General features: G+C 45.1%; 1 protein-coding gene across 3 annotated transcripts in view; it reads left to right on the top strand.

Annotated features, from left to right (window-relative positions):
- Mfhas1 (multifunctional ROCO family signaling regulator 1) overlaps positions 1-17,373 on the top strand; it is an 87,609-nt gene extending 70,236 nt beyond the window's left edge. The window contains exons 2-4 of one of the 3 annotated variants that reach the window (XR_001841536.3): positions 2,217-2,343; positions 9,566-9,675; positions 14,717-17,373. Coding sequence is in view for 2 of the 3 variants with exons in the window: in XM_006253224.5 (XP_006253286.1) it covers positions 2,217-2,343; positions 14,717-14,750 (161 nt within the window). In the remaining variant the exon portion in view is untranslated. Of the gene's footprint in view, positions 1-2,216; positions 2,344-9,565; positions 9,676-14,716 lie in introns of those variants that run through there. The other 2 variants (XM_006253224.5, NM_001107316.1) reach the window with 2 other exon arrangements.
- The last annotated feature ends 9,635 nt before the right edge of the window (positions 17,374-27,008 follow it).

The following is a 27,008-nucleotide window of genomic DNA, read 5'->3' as shown; positions in this document are numbered from 1 at the left end:
AGCTGTGAGAGGGAGGACTGGGAGGAGAGGGTGCCTGATATTGGAATGTAAAGTGAATAAATAAATAATTTAAAAAAGAAAAAAAAAAACACCAAAGAGGAGCCAGGAAGGGGCTGGCCAGGACCAGCTGAAAGCCCTCTGCTCTCAAGGTCCTGGTAGTACTGTGAGTCACTGTGTGCTGCTTGGATTTCTCAGACTCGCTACTCTTAGCAACTCTGTTAAGACATCTGGCTTGTCAGTGATGCTAGACTGGCTAGCTTCCAGGTTTCAGCTCCAACTTGCTCTTACTCGGGTTATATTCCTTTGACACCATTTAGTGTTTCTGTTTGTAGCTGGCATCTTTCTGCGTCTGATCACCTCCTAACTGGTGTTGGAGGACACACAGTTCTGACACACAGGTATCCACGGGACCAGCTAATGGTGCTAAATTAACTTTTGCAATAGTTTGATTTTTGCAGGAATTTGGTGAGCGGACTAAAATTAGATTCTGTTCTTGTGCGAAGATGCAGAAAAATGTTCTGCTCAGGGAATTAATGTGCCTCTCAAAGTATAAATACATCAGTGCCTACATTCATTTTAAAATAGTGATGTTAGGCAGTCCCTCCAGGAAAGATGCATCCTGGTTAGAGAAGCAGTCCCCGCCTTGGGGAGGTACTGAAGTTGGTAGCAGAGGGGTTCCCCGTGACTGCCACCAGTTGCTGGGAACATCTCATAACATTTCCAAGCTGGCTAGTTTTATGTCCACTTGACCCAAGCCATAGTCATTCCGGAAGAGAGAACCCCAACTGGAGAAAAAAAATGTCCCCACCAGATTGGTCTCTGGGCAATCCTGTGGTACGTTTTATTGATTAATGATCGATCTGGAAGACCTAGCTCCCTGTGGGACCCAGCACTGTGGGCAGTGTTAGCTCTGGCCTGGTGGTCCTGAGGGCTGTACAAAGTAGGCTGATCAGGCCAGTAAGCAACACTCCTCCACGACCTCCGTGTCGTCTGCTTCCTCCAGGTTCCTTCCCTGTTTGAGTTCCTGCCCTGATGTCCCTTAGCAATGGCATGTGACCTGAGAGCTATAAGCTGTAATGAACCCTTTGCTCTCCGACTTGTTTACGGTGGTGGTGTTACCACGGTAATAGAAGCCCTATTTCTAAGTGAGGCAGCAGATTCTTCATTTGCTGCATGCTCAGCGGGACAGGGGTAAACACTGATGTGGTATTCACACCGCGGTCCTGCCTCAGTGTGAGCACACGCCCCATCACCGTGAGCTCGGCGGAAGGCGAGGTGTTCGGAAATACAGAATTTTAAAAGTGTGTTTGTGTGTGTGTGTGTGTGTGTGTGTGTGTGTGTGTGTGTGTGTGTTGTTGTATCCTTGGTTTGAGCGGCTCACTTCTAGGTCTAAGCAGGGCTGTCAGGCAGAAACAAGGACTACCATGAGCCAGATCCTGACAGCTGAGTACTCTTAAGTAGGAAAGCCTGAGGCTGGGCCTGAGGATAGGAGGAGGGAGGACAGGTTCCCAGATGAGGGACTGACAAGGAGAAAGCTAAGGAGTGGAAGTCTCTGTTCCTCCTGAGGAGCTAATGATCAGAAAGACGACGTGCAGTGTCTGATTTCCTTTAGGTATTGAGTTAATTTATTAACTTCGTCACCTGTTTCTAGTAGGCCCACATTAGTCATGAGATAATCCTGCGTGCTTTAAAGTCAGCACTCGGGAAATTCTCCTGCTGCGGGATGCTGGTCCCGCTGTTTACCATGTAAACACCTTGAGCCTGCCTCATGTCAGGGTCGTTTGCACAGAGCTTTTGCCTTGAGCCCCGCTAGCTCTGCTGAAACCCCATAGGCCTAAACCTTCATTACGAGAGCCCCGCTTTGGTAGCCCTGCCTGGCTGATCTCAGGAATCAGTCGAAAGAGAACGGTGGGCAGGTGAGTGGGATCCTAGTCAGTGCTCCTTTGTCTGGAGGGTCCACCTTTCCACTGCCACCATCATGCCTTGAGAACCGTCTCCGTGGCGACGTGCTGAGCATCCAAGCAGCCAGAGCTAGAGAGCTAGAGTCCAGCCATGTTGGTTCACAGTCTCCACATCTGAAGATGTCATCAGAGCCCAGTTCTCCCTCCTCACCACAGATGTGCCTTACTCCTTGGAAAGTGCCGTATTTCTCCGTGTTAATTAGCCCTGCACTTTGGGGTCTCTTTCCTAATGGGTTTTTCCTCTCTTCTTTGCAGGGGAGTTGCTGAGTCAGCCCAGGCCAGAAGGGGTGGCAGAGATCATCTGCCCCAAGAACGGCAGCGAGCGCGTGAATGTGGCTTTGGTTTACCCACCTACACCGACTGTGATCAGCCCTTGTTCCAAGTGAGTGTCCATAACCCACTGGCCCTTGCGCCTTGCTGCAGACTTTGGCTCTGAGGTTGTGATAACCCAAAGCCAAGTTCAATGGTGTGTGCGTAAACCTTGAGAAGTCAGTTATCACAAGCAGCGAAATGGAAACTTATTTTCCTCTTTCTGTGCGAGGTGTTTTACTTTGCTTTGAAAGTGAAGCTATTCAGATGTAATCAGATGTATAATTCATAAACCGCATAGTTTACTCATTTCGAAATGCAATATGTAGATTCTTGGTTTTTAGTCTATTTTCAGGCATTTATAGCCAAAAATACATGCCCCTCTCCCAGTAGCATTAATGCAGAGCCTTGTTGAAAAGGTATTAGGGTGCAACAGAACCCTGTTCTTGTCCCAAGTGAGTTCCTAACTGTCATTGTAGAATTAAGTGGGCTTGACTTCAAAGGATAGCAGGAGTACCATTAAATCAGAAAAGCCTGCAGAAAATCTATAATGATCTGATTTTGCAGGGGCCTCTGATTCTCTATTCAAAGCAAAGCCTGTGAGCTGGCTACAACCTTCCCCCCAAATGCTCTGACAGGGAATGCACTCGTGCAAATAAATAGTCACACAGGATGCATGCTACCCGTTCTACAGGAGATAGATCCTGTTGGCTTGAGGGGTTTATTTATGTGCTTTTATCGCACTGGAAAGCAAGGGACTGCTTCTAAACTGAGATGAAATGACTCTTGAACTGGCAAAGCAGCAGTCACAGACCTTTCTGGCTTGAAGCTCATTGTCTTGGTGACAGCTCCAGTCAGGTGGCTGCACTCATGCAGCAGGCTTTACTTTTTCTTCCTGGTTTGTTGGCCATGTAGTGTTTGTTCCTTCTCTACACACACACAGAGAGAGAGAGAGAGAGAGAGAGAGAGAGAGAGAGAGAGAGAGGGAGGGAGAGAGAGAGAGAGAGAGAGATTCACACACACAGAGACACAGACATACAAACACAGAGACAGATTCACACACAGACATACATACATGTGCACACACAGAGAGAGGGACAGACAGACAGACAGACAGACACACACACACAGACAGAATCGCACAGAGAGACACAGACATGCACACAGACACACATAGAGACACAGACATAAATACACAGGGAGACACACAGACAGACATACATGTACACACACACAGAGACAGACAGACAGATGGATGGATGGGGACACACACACACCCCAACTTATTATAGGGCTTTAGATAGTTTGCGCTTGAGAACTGTGACCTCTCTATCATCTATACAGCCAATGTAGGTATGAGGACAAAACCAGACTGTCTTCACCGGGAACTTGCTGACTGGTCACATGCCAGAGCTTTGTGGTAGGAGCGTCATCCAGACAGGGGCAGTTCCCCTCCTGTGGTGTGTGCTTCCTGTACAGCTGGGTCTCTGTGATGTTGTTAGAAGTCAGCAGTAGAAGGGAAAGCCCCCATTTCCTCCAAGTTGGGCATTAAGCAAAAGCTATTCAATATACCTGTGCCGGAGGCTAGCCCAGTGCAGTGAGGGAAATGCCTCTCTAACTCTAGATCCCGGATACTCTTTTATTTAGCCTGCACCCAGCAAAATTCCTCACTGAGGTCTCCCTAAGAAATCGGGGTCGTGAAATGCTTCTCAGGTTTCACGATACAACCACACAAGCTCTTGTTAACCTGCGTTTCCGCTGCCCTGAACATGTCAAAACCCAGGCACTGCCCTGCCTTGCAATTTCTCTGAATTTGTGCCTGCTGCTCCTTGCCTTTCAGATACACCAGGACAGGGATAAAGAGGTGTTATAGAAGCAGGGTACAGAACACAGTGCATACTTTGTATTGATGTAAATGTCCGTGAGCCACTAGACACACTAATCAATTGTTTTCATACGGATCCATGCTGTTTAACAGACAAAATAGATACAAGAGTTAAATATCTGCTTGGACCAGACGCCCTGGTAGCACAGAGCCAGTTTATCAGTCATTCCCACGGGTGGCTTCTTGTTCTACCACAGTAAGACCCTGTTTACCAGCCTGGAAAAAAGTCATGTTATCAGCCTCGCCCTGACAGATTATTGAATCTAAATGAGCAGCCAGCTTCGAATTGAACCCAATTCATCAGAGTTGGCTTAGACCTCTCTAGTTTTGGGAGGGAAATACCACTGGGGACTGAACCCCTGTTGTCATAGCAAGGATACATCTTGGCTGTATAATTTCTCAGCTCTAGGTGAAGGGCCGCTCCCTAGATATGAAAGTTTTGCATCCTTGACAAGACTTATTTTTTAGTATGGAGACAAGGAGAAATGATCGCTCTCATGGCCGTCAGGATAAATAAAAGTCAGTGTCTGTAATCCAATCAGAAACTCATACTGTGAAGCAGTACAACTCGTAGTCATGAGCACTAAACAAAAAACAAACATTCAGGCTAGACTAGGCTCACTAGAATGTCCAAGCCACAGATAGCAGTCAAAGAGTCGAGCCATTGAGTCTTACAGTTTTGGCCCAAGGCTGGGGCTTGGTGTCCAGACAGGACCAGCAATCCAAAGCACTGCCTTTAAGCTCCAGCTTAAGTCGCTCTCTATGAAGTGATCTCTACCTCTCTAGCAACCCATACAATGTAGGCAGATGGGCAAGACTTGACTTTCCTCACAAGGCACATGCATCAGGATGTACGGAGAGAAAGTAGCTAGCTATGCATCTTTGAAGAGACGCAGAAGTCACGCAGCTGGTTCTAAAGAATGAGCGTTAGACTTTAGCTCTCTGACCCTCACCCCTGTAAGGATAGCCTTTAAGCCAGGACTCTTGCCCTTTCTCTGCTGGACCAGTATAAAGCCAACGGCAAAGCAGATCCTGGGACATATAGCAGCGTGGTCAGATGCTCCTGTCTCTGCCACACGTGACTAGGATGATATTCTGTTTACTGTTCACATCAAGAGAGGGTGAGGAGTCCCAGGAATCCTGTTCATTGTGTTGGGACAGCAAGTGCTAACCGCAATAGTCCCAGGTACCAGAAACACCCTACTCTGTCATTGATGTCAATCTTTTAATGCTTTGGGAAAAAAAGTCTCTCCAAGCCATCATTTGTCTGGTTTCCTTTCCCCTATAGCCACATGTGAAATAATGATGCAGTAGACTTTATAAACAAAAGAAGAATCAATGGTTGTTATTTGGTACTTTCTTATGGATCCCAGACTTTTCTGTTTCTCATTTGAAAAAAATTTCCAGGCATACAGATTTAAAAACAACAAAAAGGTATATCTATGGGGAGAGAGTAAAGATGACTCTGCAGTTAAGAATGCCACCTGCTCTTGGAGAGGATCTGAGTTTGGTCCCCAGCACCCATATGGGACAGCTCACAACAGTGTGTAACTCCAGTTTATGGTCTTCTCTGACCTTTGCACATGTGCGTGCATGCGCGTACACACACACGCGCGCAGGCAAATTAAAAGTGCAAAAAATTTCCAGATGTTTCTTCCCTATGAAGAGAGGTGGTGCAAAATAAGGAGTAAGTAGTAGGTCTTCAGGTTGAGGCTCATAGTAGGTCTTCCAGGAAGGTTCCTCCGTGTGACTTACAGCTGTGACTGGTCCTGGTGGTGGGTAGAAGAGCTCTCTCCCAGAATTCCATTGGGAAGAGGTTTCAGGAATGGGTGCAATGATGTTCTTCTGCATGCCCTTCTTGCACCAGGGGAGAAGCAGATGCCTAGAGGCATCTAGTGCATTTTGCTAATCTACTTGATTGAGGGTTATTTCTGCATTTTGTATGATTGTGAAGGATTTGGCATGGGATGACCACGAATTTGACAGCAGAGGGGTTCCAAAAAGAAACCAACAAAATCTTCCTTGACATGGATTATGTCACAAATGACCCTAAAGCTCTGTTGATATCTAGTTTATACAGTTCTTGATGATTCTCAGTGTATGTTGAATGGTGTGGCCCCTGTCTTATTTCAAAGCATCTTCATCACCCCAAGAAGAAATAGGATTCTAATTGCCATTACTTGTTTCTTTTAATCTAAGTGTCTAATCTAAGCTAGTTTGTGTTGACAGTGCGTTTAGTGTCTTCTTCCAGAATGGTTTTTGGTATCAGGTGTGTTGATGTTAAGCAGATTTGTTGATTTCTGAAATAGGTTCTCATAGATCCTTTGTTACTGGAATAGTTCAGTCCAAATGTAATGAAGGAACTTGGCACCATGTATCACTCATAGCCCCCTGATCCTGGGTGATGGAGGAGAACTAGGGTACCACGGAGGGAGGGGAGGAGCTTCCTTCAGAACTTCCTAGTTGTAGCCTTTTGACAGCTCAGCAGCCACACATGCTAATCCCTGGATGTAAGGAATTGATAACTACTTGGGCATCATAACAGAGCCGCCATCTTCTCGTAGACACCAGAATCAGAAAACACTCAAGTGCTTGTAGAATGTCATGAGATGGGCCTCCGGTACTTGCCTGTATTCCTGATACTCAGGAGGATGTTGAGTTCTAAATCAGCCTGAGCTACATAATAAGACCCGGCCTTGTAGGGAGGGGGCAGGGAAGGCAAATGAACTAGTTAATTAAATAAATGTCAGGAGTGCACATGCCCCTGTATACTTTAAATCACCTCTAGATTACTTTGACACTTAGTTGAAGTCCTCTAGTTGCTACATTGTATCATTTGGAGAATAATGACAAGAGAAAGTACAGATACACTAGCTCCATGCAACAGTGTTTCCAATGTGAAGTTTGTTGAATCTGAGGGTGCAGAATCTCAAGATGGAGGTCTAGGAGGAGGCTGACTAGACGCTCCCTGGGAACAGTAGAGAGAAAATAGAAGGATAATTTTTTTTTTACACTTTAAGAAATATCTAGTAACATTCAATAATTTTATAGGCATATTTTGTTCACCTCCCATTCCTTTCCCTAGTTATTTTTCTCATATCCATCCTCCCAGTTCCTCCCAACTTCAGACTCTTTCTTTTGTTTGTTTTAAATAATTCACTAAGTCCACTTTGTGCTGCTTCATGGGTGTGGAGACCATCTGCCAGGACCACCCTCCGTAAGGAAAATTGAAGCAATCAACTGCCAGTAGCTCTTCAGGTAGGGGAAGGGGACTGTGAATTTAATGGAAATTTCCCTACACAAGGGATAAAGTTCTTCTCGAAGCCATGAGATGCCAAAGAAAAAGCCCAGTACCAGATGAAGGATATCTCCCTTGAGTTATTGAGTCTTGATGATGCCCCCAAATAATGCAGGCGATTGCCATTTGCCCTTGGCTATTTACCTGAACCTGATGTTATAACCCTATTACTGAAGCCCCATATACTTTGATCATAGGATGTGGAAAGATCAAGTTCGTACTAATCAAGAAGCGTCTTGTTGCTGCCCAGCCTACAGTAGTACCAGAAGGTGCTAGATAGACTTCTGGAGAAGAAAAGTTACCAAGTCTCACCCACTGATGAACTCTGTGAACTGTAATAACCACCACCACAGCAGAATAGGTTCATGGAAGCAACAGTGGTACAACTGTTCTGGGTGTTAACAACTCCTTTCTGACTAGATTTAAGGTCCATTTCACAGGAGGTAACATATTTATGGTACTATATAAATCTGGCTAAGAACTCACAGTTGGGGAGCTCATTGACCCTAGGGGTGAGCCTATAGTAAGCTATACTCTAAATTCATGTTACTATACCTGTCGATTGGTATGCTACATCAGAGAAGTATCTCAATGCGGAAGATGGCTGTTAATACAGAGTCTCACATCTGGTTAAAGTGCAGAGAATAAATACCCATTGAGTGCTCCGTTACATGGGACTTCTGTATCACACTCCTGCCCACAGTGCTCAGGGGTCATCATGGAAAGGGGTCAGAATGATTTTAAGAGCCAGAGACTGGAGAGAACCAAAACAAAACGATACCTACTGGATGAGAGAGGGCCGCTGTGCTCATGAACTCACAACTGGTGTGATTACCTGCCCATTAGCAAGCTAGCCAATATTATAGTATCTTGTACGTGTTTGTTTGTGAATCCCAGGCTCTATGCAGTCTCTCTTCAGGTTGAGACACTTACTGCTTTAGTCCACAGGGTGTGTGAGCTTCTGGGCAAATGACAGGTGGCCAGCTGCACTTCATTTTTAGGTGGCCTGCAGCTGAAAGTTGCTTTTTTTCTTTCTAAAGAAATTCTGACCAGTATCCTCCTTCACTAAGTGAACTGTGTGTACCCTCTTAGAAACTGACTGCTAACCCCAATTTAGCTATTGAGTCTCCTTCAAGGACCAGAAACAGACAAGCCTAAAACAAACTAACAGAACAAATAAAGGCAAACAAAACACTTTACCTCCAAGCATACTGGCATAACAAAACCCATGTTCATTGTGTGGTGCCTTTTATGGGCTGATCCGGAAACATGCAGGACAGAGGAATTGTCTAAGTTTTATTTCCTAATAGTTGACCTTCTCTTAGTTGGTCACTCCTCAGTGTGCTTGGTCATGTAGGAATAGGAGGGAGTTAACAGAGAGTAAAGAAGTTCATTCTAATTTTGGCAGATGGTGTGTTAATAGAATCAACAAAAGTATTCTAAACAAAAGCCAGCATTTTCTGGCTTGGAAACGCTAAGCTAAGCATTTTGACGTTAACAATAGAGGGCAGAGTTGAGATTTGCATTCAAAACTTTTTTTTTTTTTGAAAAGCCTTGATGATTGCCTGTATACAGTAGCATTCACATCCAAGCAAGAACTCCATTAGATATCAGTTTCTTGCTATTGTAAGTATTCTAAAAAGTATGATGATAGCTTCACACAAGAAATTCTGCAGTGACATAAGGATACGTAAGAACCACTGAAATATCCTTTTATATACATAAGTAGGGTGAAGATTGTGGCCTTCAGCTCACTAAATAATTAGGCTAAAATTTCAAAGCCCTCCTCGATTAGCGAGTATGGGTTTGAGAACATATTTTAAGGAGAAACGGAATGACCCGAATTTGGCTTTATTGCAGTGGACCATATCCGTTGACTACAGCATTTTAAAACATAAAAAGGGTGTGTGTTGGGGGAGAGATATCTGGTATTTACAGCTAAGTGTGGAGTGGCCTGTTTGGAAGCTCCCATCCATTTGATTTATTTTGTCCTTGGTAAGGAGGGCCTCTCCTACTGCTTGCTTGCTTTTCCCAGCTGGGAAGACTTGTGTCTTGAATCGTGTAGTCTCCCATCAGCTACATTGATACCGGACTTCTCCCCTCTCTGCTCAGGTACCTTCGTACTTTCTTGGAAAATTAAGTGGAAAGGATAGTGCTTCTTCCCCTCTGCCACCATTTTTACTGTACCCAATCTGTGACTTTAGGAGCACCAAGTTTTAAGGGTAAGTCTCTGGGAATCAGAGAATCTCTTGAATAGGTGTGGCGCTAAGACCCTGGAGAACTGAGGGACAATGTGGGGTGGATTGGGAATGAAGAGAGTCCAGAGGGCAGAGAGCCCAAGCACTCTGTGTTTCACCTGTCTGGAGTCACTCATGCTTGGGAGTCACTCACGCTTGGGATAGACGCTCAGGGTAGAGAGAAACAGCAAAATGCACCATTCTTCACTTAACTTAGGGCAGTGTAATGATGAGTCAAGAAGTCTTAGATCCATGTTGGGGAAGACATGTGTGTGTGTGTGTGTGTGTGTGTGTGTGTGTGTGTGTGTGTGTGTGTGTACGCACATGTGTTACTAATTTACATTATTGTACAGGTTGTAGCACCAGGAAGAGGACAAGTTGGTCAACCTCATGCAACCTCATGAAAACAGTTCTGGGGTTCCACTGCACTTGCTTGAATCTCAGTCTCTCAGTCTCTCCCCTAGAGCCCTGTTGTTTTTAGACGGTTTTGCTGTGTAGCCAAGACTAGGCTCCACTTGGCCATCTTCCTGCCTCTGTCGCCTTTAGTGCTTGGATTAATTCTGTCTCCTGAGCAAACCCCACTGTTCGTTAGTGCTATGGCGGTAGACGTTGGTAAAGTGCAGATTTGTGGAGGTGCTTATGACATGAGCTTGTCTCATGGACCAATGTGTCAGGGCTTTTAGCCTGAGGGATTCTTGTCCGGGTGTTATAAGTATTACTGGCTACAACATGAAGGAGCACAATATACCCAACATCTCCTTTTTATGAGGACAAGTGTAGGCAAAACCATCTAAAAGTAACGAGAGAGAGAGGGGGGGGGTAATTTCAAACACAGCATTTAATATAATTTCATAGAGCAAATAAATGCTCAATCGATCTACCTACTGTTGTTTCTACTAGGAATATATGTGGTATACACTGGAGGGCCTAGAGAGTAAAAACTATAAATAAAATATTTCTACAATGTGGGTATTATGGTAAAAACCTGCCCCCTGGTTTATCTAGACACTTATTAATTAAGGGGCCTGCCTATAGAAGGTAAATGTGGATAAGTGAGAATAGTGGTTTCCCTTTCCCCTTCTCCAAGGGAGAATAAATAAAGATTTGTTTAATGGGCGTCTTCAATGTGTTCCCCCCGTTCTCATAAAAAGGAGATGTTGGTGTACTGTGCTAGTTTCCATGTTATACTCATTAATACCCATAACACCGAGACAAAAATCCCTCAGGGTAAAGGCCCCTGACACATTGATCTAGTTAATAATCCTGTAAGTTGTACAAAGCAGGGAACACCGCGTCCCACACTCCAGCTACTAATGGCACAGGTTTGCGCTTTACCTCAGACCCCAAGGCTTCAGTGCTGTTTTCACAGTGCCGGATGCTCTCATTCCTGTGTCTATTTTAAAACAAAGTAGGTTCCCACTTTAAAGGATAATAAGGCTAAAAGGCCAGTACCCAGCTGACCCCCTCCGCAGAGAGGGGGAGCTACACAAGAGAAGCATGGGCTTGCTCCGAGGACCAGGCCAGAGGAGCTGTGGCAACAGCCTTGATTGTGATTTATAAGGCAGGGCAGGCTTGCAAGTTTAGGATCGGCTGGTGTGCATGCAGAGGTGAGCTATCTATTTCCAGGTCCTGGTAGGATTAGTGGGGGATGGCGTGGGTGGGATCTTCATCGTGACCTGGCTGGTCCAGGTGTAGAAGACAGCACTGGTGGGCAAGTTCGTTAGGGTCTCTAGGAACTGAGTTCCCCCAAGATGACCAGGATCACCACCTTCTATACAATCTCAAAATACAGAAAATGAAAAAATACAAATACAAACAATGGTTTTCCTTTCGGCCCAGATAGCCTAATATTTCAAGCCGTCATTTCTTTTCACATCCAGAGTTGCGGCCGGTGCTCTAACCTGGGAAGATTCCAAGTCTAAGCCTGAGATAGAACCTTCTCATCTCCTCACCTCGTATAACAGTATCCCATCTGCCAGCCCCTGTGGGCTACATGGCGGAGAACTGTGTTCACTCCCTTCTTCTCCCAGAAGTCTTCACTGCTCCATTTCTGTCCCACATGACGGTAGAATCTTGTGCCTGTCTGGCTGAGCTAGGAATCTGTCAGGTTCAGTAGCTTCCACCTATACGGTCCGTCACCAGAGTATTTCCCCATAGTATTAGCCTTTTCTTTAGCTCTGTGATTCCTCTGACTCTCTAATCGACCAAGATTCCTGCAATTGAAACTCCTTAGCTAATCTAGTCATGTTATCCTTCAAACTGATAAAAAAAGAAACCTAGGATTTATTCATTTTCTTTTATGTGTATGTGTGCTTTGCCTCCTTGTGTGTCTATGTACCATGTGTGACTGGTGCCCTTGGAGGCCAGAAGAGGGTATTGGATTCCCTAGAACTGAAAATACAGGCAGCTGGGAGCCATCATATAGGTGATAGGTATCAAACCAGGCTCTTCTGAAAAAGCCACCAGTGCTCTTAACCACTGAGGCGTCTAGTCCCCCCCTCCAATATTTATGTTGTGATGTCAGTGCCTGTCACATAAGCCTTGAGCAACTTCCTGGTGATTGTAGGCTCAGTTCAAAACCCTAGGTGTGACTCAAAAGGCCCTTCATAGGCACCTTCTCTGCTAACCTAAGAGATAGCCCTTCAACTGAGGGACAGTTGACCACAGTGACCCCTGGCTGGCTCTCAGTCCTCAGAGAATCCCTGGCTCCCTTACCAATGAAAGTCCATTGCCCCTGAAGCCAAGGAAATGTGTCTTCTTTTCAGGGAAACCAAGATTGCTGACTCTAATCGATTATTTTGTCCTGTACGTTTCCTTGATGTTTTTATTACTGTTTAATTCTATACTATTATAGGAAGGAGCTCACAGTATCTCAACCACTTTCTATCTGTGGCTTTTCTTCCCATCTTACTGCTCGATTGTGTAGCTGTGTTGACTCTTTGCCCTCTGGTTGGCATTGTGGCAGGTATTGAGGATGTAGAAGTAACCCGCCCACAAGAATCAGAGTGGGAACCATCGAAGTAGCCAGACAAGAAAGTCATGCCAGGTTGAAATAGGAATTTGATGACAGGTTATGAATAGCATTGAGAACAATGGTTAGAAGTATCAGGTGAGGGTTCAGGAAGTGGTATTTTGGGGTGGACCTCAGAGGGCTGGGTGACTCGCCGAGATGGAAAAGCAGTAGGGTAGAGAAGGTTGGAGATTTGATGGGTGAAGAGAGGGATTGGTGTGACCTAGTATCTTTTCCTGTTGTGATACACTCATGGGATTAAAAGCAGCTTAAGGGAAAAGGGTTTATCGTAGCTCCTGGTTCAAGATACAGTTCATCATGGAGGGTAGTGGTGGCAGTAAATGCTGAAAGCTGCTGGCGAATCACAGTCAAACTTTCAGCGCTGGTGTTACTCAGTTCTCTACTTACATTGGAGGGAATGGTCCCACCCACAGTGGGCGGGTCTTTCTCTCTCAGTTAATGAAATCAAGATGTCCTCCTCCAGGCCCTTCTCTCCTGTGATTCTAGAATCTGCAGAGCAGAGACTTAGCAGGAGCCATCACAGTTTGCTGCAAGTGGTGATAGTGGAAATTCCCCTGTAGCATCCTCAGACGATCTTGTTTTTCTCAGAGCCATGTGTATGTAGCTCAGGGGAGCAGACAGCCGGCACAACTGTCTGCATTTCTGAAAGTTCATTATATTAGCTGAGGAAAAGCAGTTACTGCCTGAATGAGACGCGTGCTTTTTTTTAATTTATTAATTTATTATATATAAATACACTGTATCTGTCTTCAGACACACCAGAAGAGGGCATCAGATCTCATTACAGATGATTGTGAGCCACCATGTGATTGCTGGGATTTGAACTCAGGACCTCTAGAAGACCAGTCATTGCTCTTAACCACTGAGCTATCTCTCCAGTCCAAGATGCATGCTTTCATATGACCATCCTCTTACGGCTAGATGTTTCAGATTATTGCTGGAATTTGAGACGGTTCCAAAACCTTTGTTGCCAAGAGTTTATTATACTGCTAGGTTTTCGCACATTTTCATATGGCTCAGTGCCAAAGAAGTGTGAAATTCTTCAGAGGCCCCCAAAAGCTGACCTCGATTCTACCCATCAAACACACTTTGGAATCTTGCTTGTGCTATAACAAGGCCCAGTTATGCCATAACCCTTGGGTATCTCCCCCCTTCCTCACCTCCAGGACGTGATGGGATGGGTAAAATATTGAAAAATTGAACTACACTGTGCTACAAGGAAAAGTGCCATTTCTGGTATGTATGAAGTAATGAGAAGGCTCCTGGTTTGGGCGATGGTAATAGAACACTGACTAAGCCTCTTGTATGTCGCTGAAAGGCTTATTAGGTAGATAGTGAGTCGCTGGCCTTGGCAATAAATAAAACAGCATTGAGAGAGATGGAGTGGGACCGGGGCAAACCATAGTCCTGTGCCGTGCCTCACCTCCAGCATTGTAGAAAGCCAAAATAAAAGCCAGAGATATCTGACCTTCTCCGCTCTGTTTTGTTTCCAGCAAATGCCATTATTTAATTCACCGGGAATGTCGCAGTATATTCAGGCCATTCTCAGACACCCTGGATTTGGGCTGACACCCTTGCTTGGGACACTAAATAAAAGCATGCTTAGTGATGGTAGGCAGATAAGCTTGGGCTGGAGCGAGTATTTCTGAGCCTGGGGTGGGGAGTGGTTATCCACGTGCCCATGTGTGTTGACTGAGGAAGCGAGTCTGTGTTTAGAGGCTGTGCTTGTCCATCTGTAAAGTTCCAGTCTGGTAAGTGGTCCTAGCAATTAGTGTTGGTCCCCGCTTAAGGCTGACCTATGCTTAGCATCACAAACAAACATTTGACTAATCTAACTGCTAAGAAGACTGCTTACTTGGTGGGTCATTAGGAGCCTGACATCTGTGCTCATAGACAATGTTAGTAGGCATGGAAATCTATGCAGATGACTCTTTTTATGTCCTCTCTCTTTTCCCTTATAATCGAGACTATTGTCACTTTTGTCTTCTCATCTAGGAAGAACGTTGGTGAGAAGCACAGAAACCAGTGACATTCGTGGCTGTGGAATTTTCATGGCATTAACAGAGCATGGGACCGACTGGGACATCTTCTGCCCCTCACGAGCCTGCCATGCTCCCAAGCGCCTTCTGGGGCCCCAGAGTGAAACCGTGCACCGCATCGGGGTGCTTGCAGAGGACCCTTGGAGGGGTTGGAGGGGGCTGGGAAGATGGGGACAAACATGGAGCAAATGTTTCACAACCTGAACCTCAGAACTGTGATCCTCCAAGGAGAGAGCTACTTGAAGAAAAGGGAAAAAAAAAGTTAACAGGCTTCTCAGGGATTGTGACTTCTGTGTACACATGAGCCATAAAGCTCCAGGTCAGGCGGCAGTATTTAGAGCACTCAGATTTCAGTTCTGTTCAATGTGAAGGAGGGATCAACTGACGTTCACCGCTGTCCCGTAACTAGTGTAAGATATGTATATGTTAATCTTTATTTTTATAATATGCAAATACATTTAAATTTATACAGTTTTGGCGCTTCTAGCATTAGTTAACACTGGGTGCAATATTCTGCATGAGAACTGTGCCAAGACGGGGCTGATGCTTCTAGTGTCAGACCTTTGGTTCTTTTCGTTGCCCTTTAGCCCACCTGCTTGACTGAAAAGGACAGAGAAAGCTTCTCCCTGTCAGTCCGTCCAGGGGTAGGTGCAAGAATTCTAATAACCGCCAGGAGCGTTCAGCCCATTGGCAGAGTCCCCTCCCATCTTTTCAGTGCACACCCTGCTTGCTAGTCACTGGACATGGTGGTAGAATGATGACTATTCTGTCCCTTCACATCACCACTACTGGGGCAGAGGGACATCCTAGAGGCCAAATGAGGTGAAGAATCTCTGAGAACCTGATTCTTGGAGCAACTTGCGATAATCTGAGTTCAGTTCTAAATCTTGTAGCCGTTCTACTGCTATGCACCCCCCTCTCCCTGACCCCCCAGCACAGTGTGCATGAGTTAGCAGGGCCCTCTGTGAACTCTCCATCTGACTATTGGCCTTCCTGGAGGAACATCCGTTTCACGGAACTCCATCCCTCATTGGCTGTTTATTCATACAGAGCCACTTGGAGGAAGTCTGCAGCCAAGGTCCTAGTAGAGCCCTTGTTTTGAAACCTCTAGGAGGTAAACATTTAAAAACAAACTCCACACACTGCTCTCCAGTGGCCTCCTAGTTAGGACCAAACAGCCTTTGCTGCAGTAGAGACGCAGTCTCTGAAGAACGTGAAGGCCTCTGTTTACATCTGCCTCTTCCGTGTGTTGACAGGAAGCATGTAAAACTGACTGTTCCCCACAAGAAAGGTGTGTCAGCTGGTCTTACTCTGTCGCCTGCATTCTGAAGTATCGATTCTTAGAATGCCACAGCCCACACCGTCACCACAAATCTTTAAGAGAAATGCAAGCAGGTCACTGCGCTCTTGAGAAATTACAGACTGATTCGTGTTGGATCTGTTCAGTTGACTTCACTGCCCCCAGAGGCCGCTCTGTGGAGGCAATCTCTCAGAAATCAGAATCTAGTGGGGATTGTCTCTCTTTTATGTTTCGAATACTTGAACACGGCAAGTCCAGTTTTAAAAATTTCTCTTACCTTTCAGAACACAGTTGCAGGATGGGTGAGAATCTGGTTGATCTCTTCTGTCATAGTTCTCATGTGTGTGTGTGTGCAAGTGTGAACCGAACAGTTTGCATTTCTATTGCTTCGTAGACCACTGAATTATTGGGCAATAGTTTTTTGTTTTTGTTTTTTATTAATTGGCACCAGACAGTTCTGAAACTGTCAAGTCAGCAAAGTCCAACTAGCTTTACAATGTCCTATATGACTTTGGGCTTACTCCCCAGAGGGCCATGTCAAATAAAAATAAGGCCCCTTGGGTGAGCATACCCTGCAAATGGTTGCTATTTTCATAAACACAGATGCCCGTGTTCTGAATGCCTGCTACTTTCTGACAAGTGATGTTACATGTTGTTATCCGAACCCTAGAGAAGCACCGAGAATGAGGGAACCTTGGCGGTCACATGTGTTGTGGCCAAGGTTGGCACGATCAGAGGGTCATGCACCCGAAAGAGCTCCAGCAAACTGTGAGAACTTGCCTCAGTGTGTGGGGGAGAGGGCTGAGATACAGAAACACCTCTGCCCAAGAAGAATCTCAGCATCTGTGTAGGAAATTCTGTTTCCTTATTTCACACCCGGGAAGACTCAGCGGCCAGCCGCTGAGGGGCCGCCCATCCGCTAAGCACAAGAGGAATGCGTTCTACCCAAGGAGCCCCTCGCCTCTCACACGCGCTCCAAGTTTGTTATGGTTTCTATTCTTACAACTCGTGGTATCAAAACCATTTCCTGGGATTGTTGAAGTGCTGCCAGAGTAAATGGTTTCCCCCTTCTTTGGAAAAACAAAAACAAACAAAAACAAAAACAAAAAAACCCCGACAGTGCTCATATTTGATGTGTGCACTGGACTCTTTTGAATGAATAAAGTGGAAGGGCTTGATAGGATTCCAGTGGAGTGTGTGTTTTTTCATGCTGCAGTCTGTGAATTGTAACTGTGGTTTCCCGGTTCATTGTCCTAACGGGGCAGAAATTTAAAAAAAAAAAAAAATCAATAAAAACACAATGAAATGGTTAAGCCATGGTAGCTCCAGAGTTTAATTATTTCTGGGTTGGTTTGGTTATTATTTCCACTTTATCAGTTAAAAGGATTAACAATTTTGTATTTTAGCTCAAACTTGAGCGGGGCTGGGAGGACGGAAGAAGAGTCAGTTGCTTTTATCTGTTGGGGCTTGAATCCCCAAAGGGGAAAAAACCTGTAAGAGCTGCTGTTTTTGTTATTTTTCATTCCATTTACTTTATTTGTGAGTGTGTGTGTGTGTGTGTGTGTGTGTGTGTGTGTGTGTGTGTTTGGGGGGGCCATGCATGCCACAGTACACATGTGGAAGTCAAAGGTCATCTTTGGAGCATCGGGTCACTCAATCTATTAGGTCCTAGGGATGAAACTTAGGAGGGCTTGTGCCAGGTGCCCTCACCTACTGAGTCACCTCCCTGGCCCAAGTCTCTCTCAAAACTCTGCTTCTGAAACATTGGCTCTGTCTTTTGGGACTGGGAGCTGAACCCAGAACATTGCACATCCCAGGCAAGTGTCTCGCCACTCAACCGCCCCGAGCCACCTGCCCCTTAAGTGGGATTCTTTTTGCAATGAGCCATTACGACTCTAAGTGGAGCTTACTGATGTGTGGTGGCTTTGGAAGTTCCCACTCCCGGGGCTTCCTTTTTAAGGCTCATCACAGGAGTCCTGCCAGAGCTTGTGACTGTCTAGGAACATTCTGGAAGGCTGAAATTACAGGCCCCCGAGGGACTTCTCAGAAGCTCTGTTCCTCTGTCTGTCTCCTTGCTTGCTTGTTTTAAAGGAAGATAAGATGTGGAAAGAAAAATGCATGAAAACCAGACAAATCTAAGCCGTGCACAGAGGACCTGGGACATAGGAACAGGGCCAGCCCAGATCAGAATCTTCTCCTCTAAAAAGTTCTGACAAGGAACTTTCCTTTTTAGCATTGGGTACCCTGGTTCAAATGTACCTCTATGGCAAAGTATCTGAACCCACCTGCCATGAAAAAAGCGGTACGCTTCTGGTGGAGTAACTCGCTCTCACCGCAGAACCCAGGCAAGCTCTGACATCCATCCTCACGGCTGCCTGCTTCTGCTCGGGAGGGTGAACAGGTTGAACAGATGTCAACGATTCGCACCTGCAGTTTATCGAGATACTTTAGAGTTCTTAAAACTTGCTCAGCAGATCACACAGCAAAGTAGGTGTCCGTGGTGACAATTAGATGTGTGTCAGTTCTCACAGGATTCGTTCCCGCCACCCCCACCCAAGGCTGTTTCGCCCCTCCCCCTCCCACAGCTTTCTGATGTAGGGATCAAGTTTACAGAACTTCGAAGCCATCTTAACTACCATAGGCAAGGGGACAGTGTCTGCTGAATCCCAGTGCCAAGGGTACCTTTGCCCATGATCACTTATGTTACCCAGTGATGTCACCCAGGGTGGTAAGCAATGAGGGAACCTGTTATTGTGCTGTGTAGGAGGGGGAATCTGTGTGTACGTTTGTGTGTGTGTGTGTGTGTGTGTGTGTGTGTGTGTGTGTGTGTGTGTACTGAGGTGGTTTGAAAGTTGAAGTTATCTAGGTTAGACCACATGAGAAGGTACATGTGGTAATAGAACACTAACTATTCGTAAACCCTTTCAGGAAAGAAATATCTTTTATTTTAATATGCTAGCAATAGTTTTTAGTGAAATGAATGCCATTTTAAACACTGAACCTGAAAGTGTTTCCCAAGCCAGTCCTTAGAATGACTGACTTCCTCATTGCCAGCACGTACCCTACAATAGGCCCCAAGATTCAGACACTTTAAGAAATAAAGTGTTAAATAAAGCAAACCAGTCTTCCTCAGCTCGCAGGCCTCTGAGAATGTTCTAGACATTGTTATAAAGCATCAGTCTTTATAGACCAGATATGCGCATGTGTTTGAATGTGGAACGAAGCCTTCTCCAACGGTGTGTGGACAAGGCCTGTAGCTGTCAATGGTCTCTAGAAAAAAGAAACTAATAGTATTGAATATGAGTTAGGAAGGGAATATTAAATTGGCTTACGCTATAGGGGCTAGCTAGTCCAAATGTCTGTCTGCACTCTGGAGACTGAAAACTTGGTAGCTGGCTAGCCCATGAAGTTGGATATGTTCGCAGTCCCACTCTGGTACAGAAAGCCTGCTGGTCCCCAGCTCACATCCAAAGGCAGAAGAATGGAGATTCTGGTGTCGGTAATGGATAAACACATCAGGAAGAAGCCAAAGCCTGACCTGACTGACCCTTTGTTTGACCCTCTTGACATCAGGATGGCTGATGGAAAGTGTCCACTGCGGGTGGACACAGCAGATGGCTTCCCCTCTCAGTTAATCCCTCCTGAAAATGGCCTCTCAGATCCAACCAGAGGTTGACTCTGAATCTCACCAAGTTGACAAAATTCACCTTCATATATCCTCAAGATCAGTGTTTCCAAAGGGTGGCAAGTTCATCAACAACCCGAGTGGGTTTGAATTTAGTACACCGTGGAGTACTACTGAGCAATTAAAGACAATGTCTTTATGAAATCCACAGGCAAATGGATGGAACTAGAAAATATCATCCTGAGTGAGGTAACCTAGACACAAAAGAACACACATGGTATGCACTCACTGATAAGTGGATATTAGTCCCAAGGCTCACAATGCACACAGATACAGCCCACAGACCATATGGAGCTTAGGAGGAAGGAAGACCAGTGTGTGGATGCTTCAGTCCTGAATTAGGGGGAACAGGATGATAATGGGAGGTGGAAGGAGAGGGGGACCTGGGAGGGAGAGAGGAGAGAAAGGAAATAAGGGGGACAGTATCAGAAACTGGAGGAGATGAGAGAAAGGTCAGAAGGTCAAGAAATTGAACAAAAATATGTAGCAAGGGGGATGAGGGACTAGAGATAACCACTGGAGTGACCCAGACACCAGGGAAACAGGAGGCTCCCAGAATCCTATGGCGATGTCTTTAGCCAAAATGCGCCAAGATGGGGGAGATAGAACCTGTAGAAACCACCTCCAGTAGATAGGCATGGCCCCTGGTCAAGGGATGGGGCCACCCACCCCTCTCAAAGTTTTTAACCCAGAAATGTTGCTTTCCAAAGAAAGAACAGGGACCAAAAAAAATAAATAAAATAAATGGAGCAGAGGCTGAAGGAAGGGCCATCCAGGGACTGCCCCACCTAGGGATCCATCCTGTCTGCAGACACCAAACCTGACACTGTTGCCATGATCAAGAACATAATGACAGGAACCTGGTGTGGTAGTTCCTTGGAGGGTCTGGCCAGCAACCGACCAATGCAGATGTGGATGCTTAGAACCAACCATCGGAGTGAGCTCAGGGAGCCTGGTGGGGGAGCTGGTGGAAGGACTGGATTGCAACCCCATTGGAAGAACAACAGGCTGGCCTGACCACTCAGATCTCCCAGACAATAGACCACCAACCAAGGAGTATTACCTGGAGGGATCCATGGTTCCAGATCTGTATGTAGCAGGGAGGGCCTTGCCTGACAGTGATGGAAGGGATGAAATCAAGTTGAACGCACACTGCCTCTGTGTATACAGACATCTGTGACACAGGAGTCTGCTCCTGTGTGTGTCCTGGGATGGTCCGATGCTCTAAGAGTTGACAGTGTGTATGCTTGCACCTCTCCCAACAACAGCTATGCTGGACTTCTTAGACAGCAGAGGAAATTCTCACCATCGCATGAGGCCGACAAGAAAAACTTGTTTTCAAAGAAAAAAAAAAAAAGCAAAGAGTCACAATCTTCAGAAGTTGTCCTAATGACATAGGGAATGTGGAGAAACTGTAGCCAAGGAAAAGGTAAGGTCCTCCCTAGTCCCGAGGCTTGCATCAGTGGATTCAACAGTGAAGCCTGTAAGAAAATTGAGTATAGCAAGCATGCATAGACTCATTTTCCACCATTAACCTCTAAACAATGCAGTGTAACAGCTGTTCACACAGCAGGTACATAGCATCAGCCATGAGTAATATAGAGGTGATTTCAAATACAAGGGGGGTCGCAGGCACGTTATATGCTAGTACAAGCTGTTCCCAGGGCTAGCAGCTAAGCAAGACAAGTACCTTCAAGGACAAACTCCTTATCAATGGACTGTCCAACTGTCCAACCCTTTATCCTCAGCTAAGATTTTATGACATGATCTGAGCATACCCATGGGCTCCTGCCCACTATTTTAATTTTTCAATTATTTTTATATAATATATTTGAATCATATTCTTTTCCTTTCTCCAAGCTTCTCCAGATCGTTCCTCCATTCCCTACCATTCCACTCTGAGTTCTTTCTCTCTCCTACAAAAACAAAAAGAAAAATAAAAACAACAAAAAGCACACATACATGTGTGCGCATACACATCGTATGCATGCACGCACGTGCACGCGCGCACACACACATGCACACACACATGCACACACACACACACACACACACACACACACACACACACACACACACACACATGAGAATCTGCTTTGTGTTGGCTTTCGTGTTGGCTAACTCCTCCTGAGCATGTGCGCCTTCCTTGGCGTGTGGTTGATGTACTCAGTATTATTCCATTGAAGAAAACTGATTTTCCCACTCTCAGCAGCCGCCATTTAAATATCTTATTCGTCAAAGGTGGGACTCTGTGCCTACTTCTCCTCTCTGAGTTGGGATATTTATCTGACTTAAACTTATATAGGTTTTCTGCATGCTATCAGAACGTCTGTGAGTTCATGTGCATCAGTCCTGTTTTATCTGGAAGATGCTGTTTCCTTGGAGTCTTCTTTTTTTAAAATATTTATTTATTATATATAAGTACACTGTAGCTGTCTTCAGACACACCAGCAGAAGGCAACAGATCTCATTACAGATGCTTGTGAGCCACCGTGTGGTGGCTGGGATTTAAACTCAGGACGTCTGGAAGAGCAGTCAGTGCTCTTTAACCACTGAGCCATCTCTTCAGCCCCCTTGGAATCTTCTATCACCTCTGGTCCCTCCAGTCTTCCCACCCCCTCCTTCCCTGAGCTTTGAGAGGAGGACTGTGGTAGACCTCTCATTTAGAGCTGAGTGCTTCAAAGCTTCTCACCCCCTGCACACTGCTGGTTGTCAGCCTCTGTGTTAATTACCGTCTACTTCCAGAAGTTTCTCTGATGAGAGTTCAGCTCACTGATCTATGGGCACAGCAATGTGTCATTAGGAAGCATTTTATTGCTATGTTCGCTTAGCAGAATAATGGGTTTTCTCCTAGTGCGCATGACCTATCTAGTCCCAGATCCTTGGCCTCATTAGCAGTGCCAGCTTCTCATGGAGCCAATGTTAAGTCCAATCAGAAAGCGATTGGTTACCCATAATGCTTGTACCACTATTTCACCAGTGGGTAGATCTCCCAGTTGGTCACGTCTGTAGTTTGAATGGTATGTAGCTGGGTAAAATTGATGATTACCGTTCTCCTTTGGTAGCACTATGATTGCTTTCCAGGAGTGGTGAAGCTTCGAGTTGAGCGTTAGTTCAATTTCTCCATGGTGATGTAAATTATCAGCAATGGGGTCATGCGTCAGGTTGTAAAAGGTAACCAATAGCATTGGCAATATCCTGTGATGTTTGGGGGGTTTCCATGGGAACCCTACATCTCAACAAGATGTAACCCATTTCCTGTACTAGTGGTTTTATTTGGTACCATGTGGTGTCTATCTAGGCATTGTCTCTCCTATTACAGGATGCCTCTATTTAAATTTCTTATATATGTGTGCACATATTCTTTGGAGGCTTCTATAGTGATAGAAAATTCTATAGTAATACATTCTAGGACACTGAGCTAAGTGTGCCCATAAATATGTCTATCTTTCCTTCTTAAACTGAGCATGCTCAGAAGTGTACCCACTAGTAAAATGCTCCTCTCCATGGATATGTTTAGGCTACTTGAGGAATACCTCCATGCTTCTTTAGTTCAAGGAAGGGTATTGCTTTAGAAACGACTTTCATAGACTTCTTACTGCCACAAGTGACATAATCTCTACCTTTTATGTCTTAGCCATACTTGCTTTGGTGTTACACTTACTGAGAATTTATTACTCAGTTTTACTATAACTCTCAGTTCAATTAATTTATTGATGCCTCCGATGTTTAGGAAAACACACATAGACTGTTTTTCTTTTTAAAATTATTATTATTTACTATCATTATTTTAGTGTGTGTGTGTGTGCGTGTGTGTTTATGTGCACATTTGTTAGTGCCATGGCTAGAGGTGTAGTATCTCCCTTGTATTAATTAGGATTTACTGTTGCTGTGATGAACCCCATGACCAACTTAGCATGTGGAGGAAAGGGTTTTTTCAGCGTCTGCTTCCCCATTGTAATCACTAAAGGAAGCCAGGACAGGAACTTGAACACGGCAGGAACCTGAAGGTAGGAACTGATGCAGAGGCCACGGAGGGATGCTCCTTGCTGACTTCCTCCCTATGGCTTGCTTAGCATGCTTTCTTTTAGAAGCCAGGACCACCAGCCCAGGGATGGCACCACCCACAATGGACTGGACTGTGTCCCATCAATCACTAACTAAGAAAATGCCTTACAAAGGGGGACAAAAATATTCATAGGAGGAAATACAGAGACAAAGTTTGGAGCAGAGACTGAAGGAATGGCCATTCAGAGACTGCCCCACCTGGGGATCCAGCTCATATGCATACAGCCACCAAACCCAGACAATATTGCTGATGCCAAGAAATGCAAGCAGATAGGAGTCTCATATAGCTGTGTCCTGAGAGGCTCTGCCAGAGCATGACAAATACAGAGGTGGAAGCTCGTTGAACTGAGGACAGGGTCCCCATTGGAGGAGTGAGAGAAAGAATTGAAGGAGCTGAAGGGGCTTGTAACCCCATAAGAACAATAATATCAACAAAGCAGAGCTCCCAGGGACTAAACCACCACCCAAAGAGTACACATGGACAGAACCATGGCTCCAGCTGCATATGTAGCAGAGGATAGCCTTGTTGGGCACCAATGAGAGGAGAAGCCCTTGGTCCTGCCATAATTGGACCCCACCCCCAGTGTAGGGGAATGTCAGGATGGAGAGGCAGGCATGGGTGGGGGAACACCTCATAGAAGAAATGGGGGATGGGATTGGGGGCTTATGGATGGGAAAACGGGAAAGGGGATAACATTTGAAATGTAAATAAAAAATATAAAAAAAAGAAATAAAAAAAATGCCTTACAGCTGGGTTTTATGGAGGCATTTTCTCAGTTGAGGTTCTCTGCTCTTCGATGACTCTAGCGTGTGTCAAGTTGACATTAAAACTGTCCAGTTCAGACCTGGAGCTGGAGTTACAAGCAATTGTCAGCCAAACAACATGGGTGCTGGGAACTGCATTAGGTCCTCTGCTCGAGCACTGCGTGCTCTTAACTGCAGAGCCATCTCTCTATCCCCAGTATATTAAATAGTTTAAAAAAAATACGATGAAGGATACAGGAGGAACATGTGGGGGAGTGAGTACTGAGCTTCCTCTACGTGCTGAGAGCCTTGGCTCTCTAAAGGAGCTTCCTGAAAACATACTGAGCTCCGTTCTGTCTTCTGGGAGTTCTATAAAGACTTCATTGCATAAAAATCACTGCGAAACCCAATATCAATAGCTTGGGTGAAGGAACTTGGAGAGTCCTGTCAACGTCAGCATTCTTGACCTTTCTGAAATAACTAAATCATAGAAGGGAAGTTGTCACCCTGCCTCAATCTTGTACTGTCCAGACTGCCTAGCAGGACCCCATTAGAATGGGAGGGCTTTAGACAAGGGTAGGTCATAGAATCTGTTTAGATCCACCACTAAGGAAGACAGGTAGGAAGGAGTTCAGAGTTTCCATTGTTTGCTTTAGGGAAGCGAATTCTAATCTCTCTGTCTTTGTCTCTTTCTCTGTCTCTGTCTGTCTGTCCATCTGTCTCTCTGTCTCTCTCTGTCTCTGTCTCTCTCTGTGTCTCTCTCTGTCTCTCTGTCTCTGTCTCTGTCTCTCTCTGTCTCTCTCTCACACCACACACACACACACACACACACACACACACACACACACACCTCATAACATCACATTTTCATTACTCTCTAACTCAAAATCCATAAAGGATTTGGATAAAACAAGAAAACCAAATCTAACAACATACACAAAAAAAGTCTATATTTGACCAAACTAAGTTTATCACAGAGTGCACAGAAGGCTTAAATGTGAAATCTGTGACTATCACAACTAACTCAGCCTCTTAGCCAAGACAACGTGTACTATCTGTTGTTATCAGTTTACCACTGAGTACATCCTCAGTCTGAGCACAGCATGTTAAACGGAATTTGGTGAGCAGAGGTTGATGTTGCTCAGTTTGGTCCACACATTCACCTTATACTCCAGAGCCTTCAGGGATGGTGTGGCCTCTCAGAAGACTTTAAAAACCAATACATATGCCAATGGACTAAAGCAAAAACATGATTGTTCCAGTAAATTTCAAAACCAGCTAGTATCCACTTGTAATATAAATACAAATGAACATTGGCAAGCAAATGCAGGAGACTAAAAAGGGATAAAGTTTGATCAAAAGTATCTAGAAAAGCACAAAGCAGGTGTCTTCTTTGATGGTAAAATACAGAAAACTTCCAAGTTTGGGCATAATACAAGGGCATTTGTTCTCAAGAACTGCAACTGTGTAACAAGGACTCTAGTATTTTAATGGTTTCAGCAAAGTTGTAGCAGACAAGATCATGTAAAAATCAGTGGTAAATATTTCAAAAACTAAATTATGAAAATTACATTTTCTACAGCATTTCTGCTACACATCGAGTCGGAAATATCCTCGCAGGCTCAGAATAATATCTGGGGAGATGATAGAAACAGACGTGGAAGGCTGTCTGAAGGAACGAGGTTATTCAGATGTGTCTTTGAAAGAACCTCAACCTTGGTCCCCCATACTCTTGTTTTCTATCCATCGTGAGGAGAAATAGCTCTTCTATCACAGACCACTCCCCTGTGGTGATCTGGTCAAGTGCCTGGGGCTGAACTGAAACATCAGAAACCATGAGTCGAAATAACCCTTTCTTCTCCTTAAGTTGTTTGTGTGGGGCATTTTGTTACAGTAATGAAGAACTAGCCGAGCTGTACTTCTCCTGGGTTGTCAGTGTAGCTGTACCTGACAGTGTAGTTGAGGAGCTTCTGGAATTGCTTTGTAGACTGGATCTGAAAACATCTGGGGATATACAGGCTGGAGAGGCCCTAACAAGCTAGAAGCAAAGCTTCACGACTGCTCCACTGGGAGTCCAGAAGCTCCAGATAGCAGTGAGATTGTGAGGACCGTTATAGGTGTGGTGTAGGCACATGATTCCATCGAGAATTAGACTAAGCTCCATTTGTCCTGCTATGGCAAAGAACACATTGTCTAGGTCCCAAAGGCTTTATGGGATGCAAGGTTTAGAGGTGGCCCACTAATTAACTTGCATGTGGTCATTTCAAGGGAATCCAACATTTGGGTTTTGGCATGGGTATGGCTGGTGGGTTTTGGCAAAAATTATGGTAGAAATAGGGGTAAAAGGTAGAGTAGAAAGACTATTAAAACTCGCAGTTTGGTTTCTTTGGGTCTGCAGAGTGTAGTATGGGCGTCTTATATTTTATGGCTAATTTCCACTTATAAGTGAGT

The sequence above is a fragment of the Rattus norvegicus genome, chromosome 16 (assembly GCF_036323735.1).
Source record: "Rattus norvegicus strain BN/NHsdMcwi chromosome 16, GRCr8, whole genome shotgun sequence".
NCBI classification, from domain to species: Eukaryota; Metazoa; Chordata; class Mammalia; order Rodentia; family Muridae; genus Rattus; species Rattus norvegicus.
This window is presented reverse-complemented; position numbering and strand designations above follow the sequence as displayed.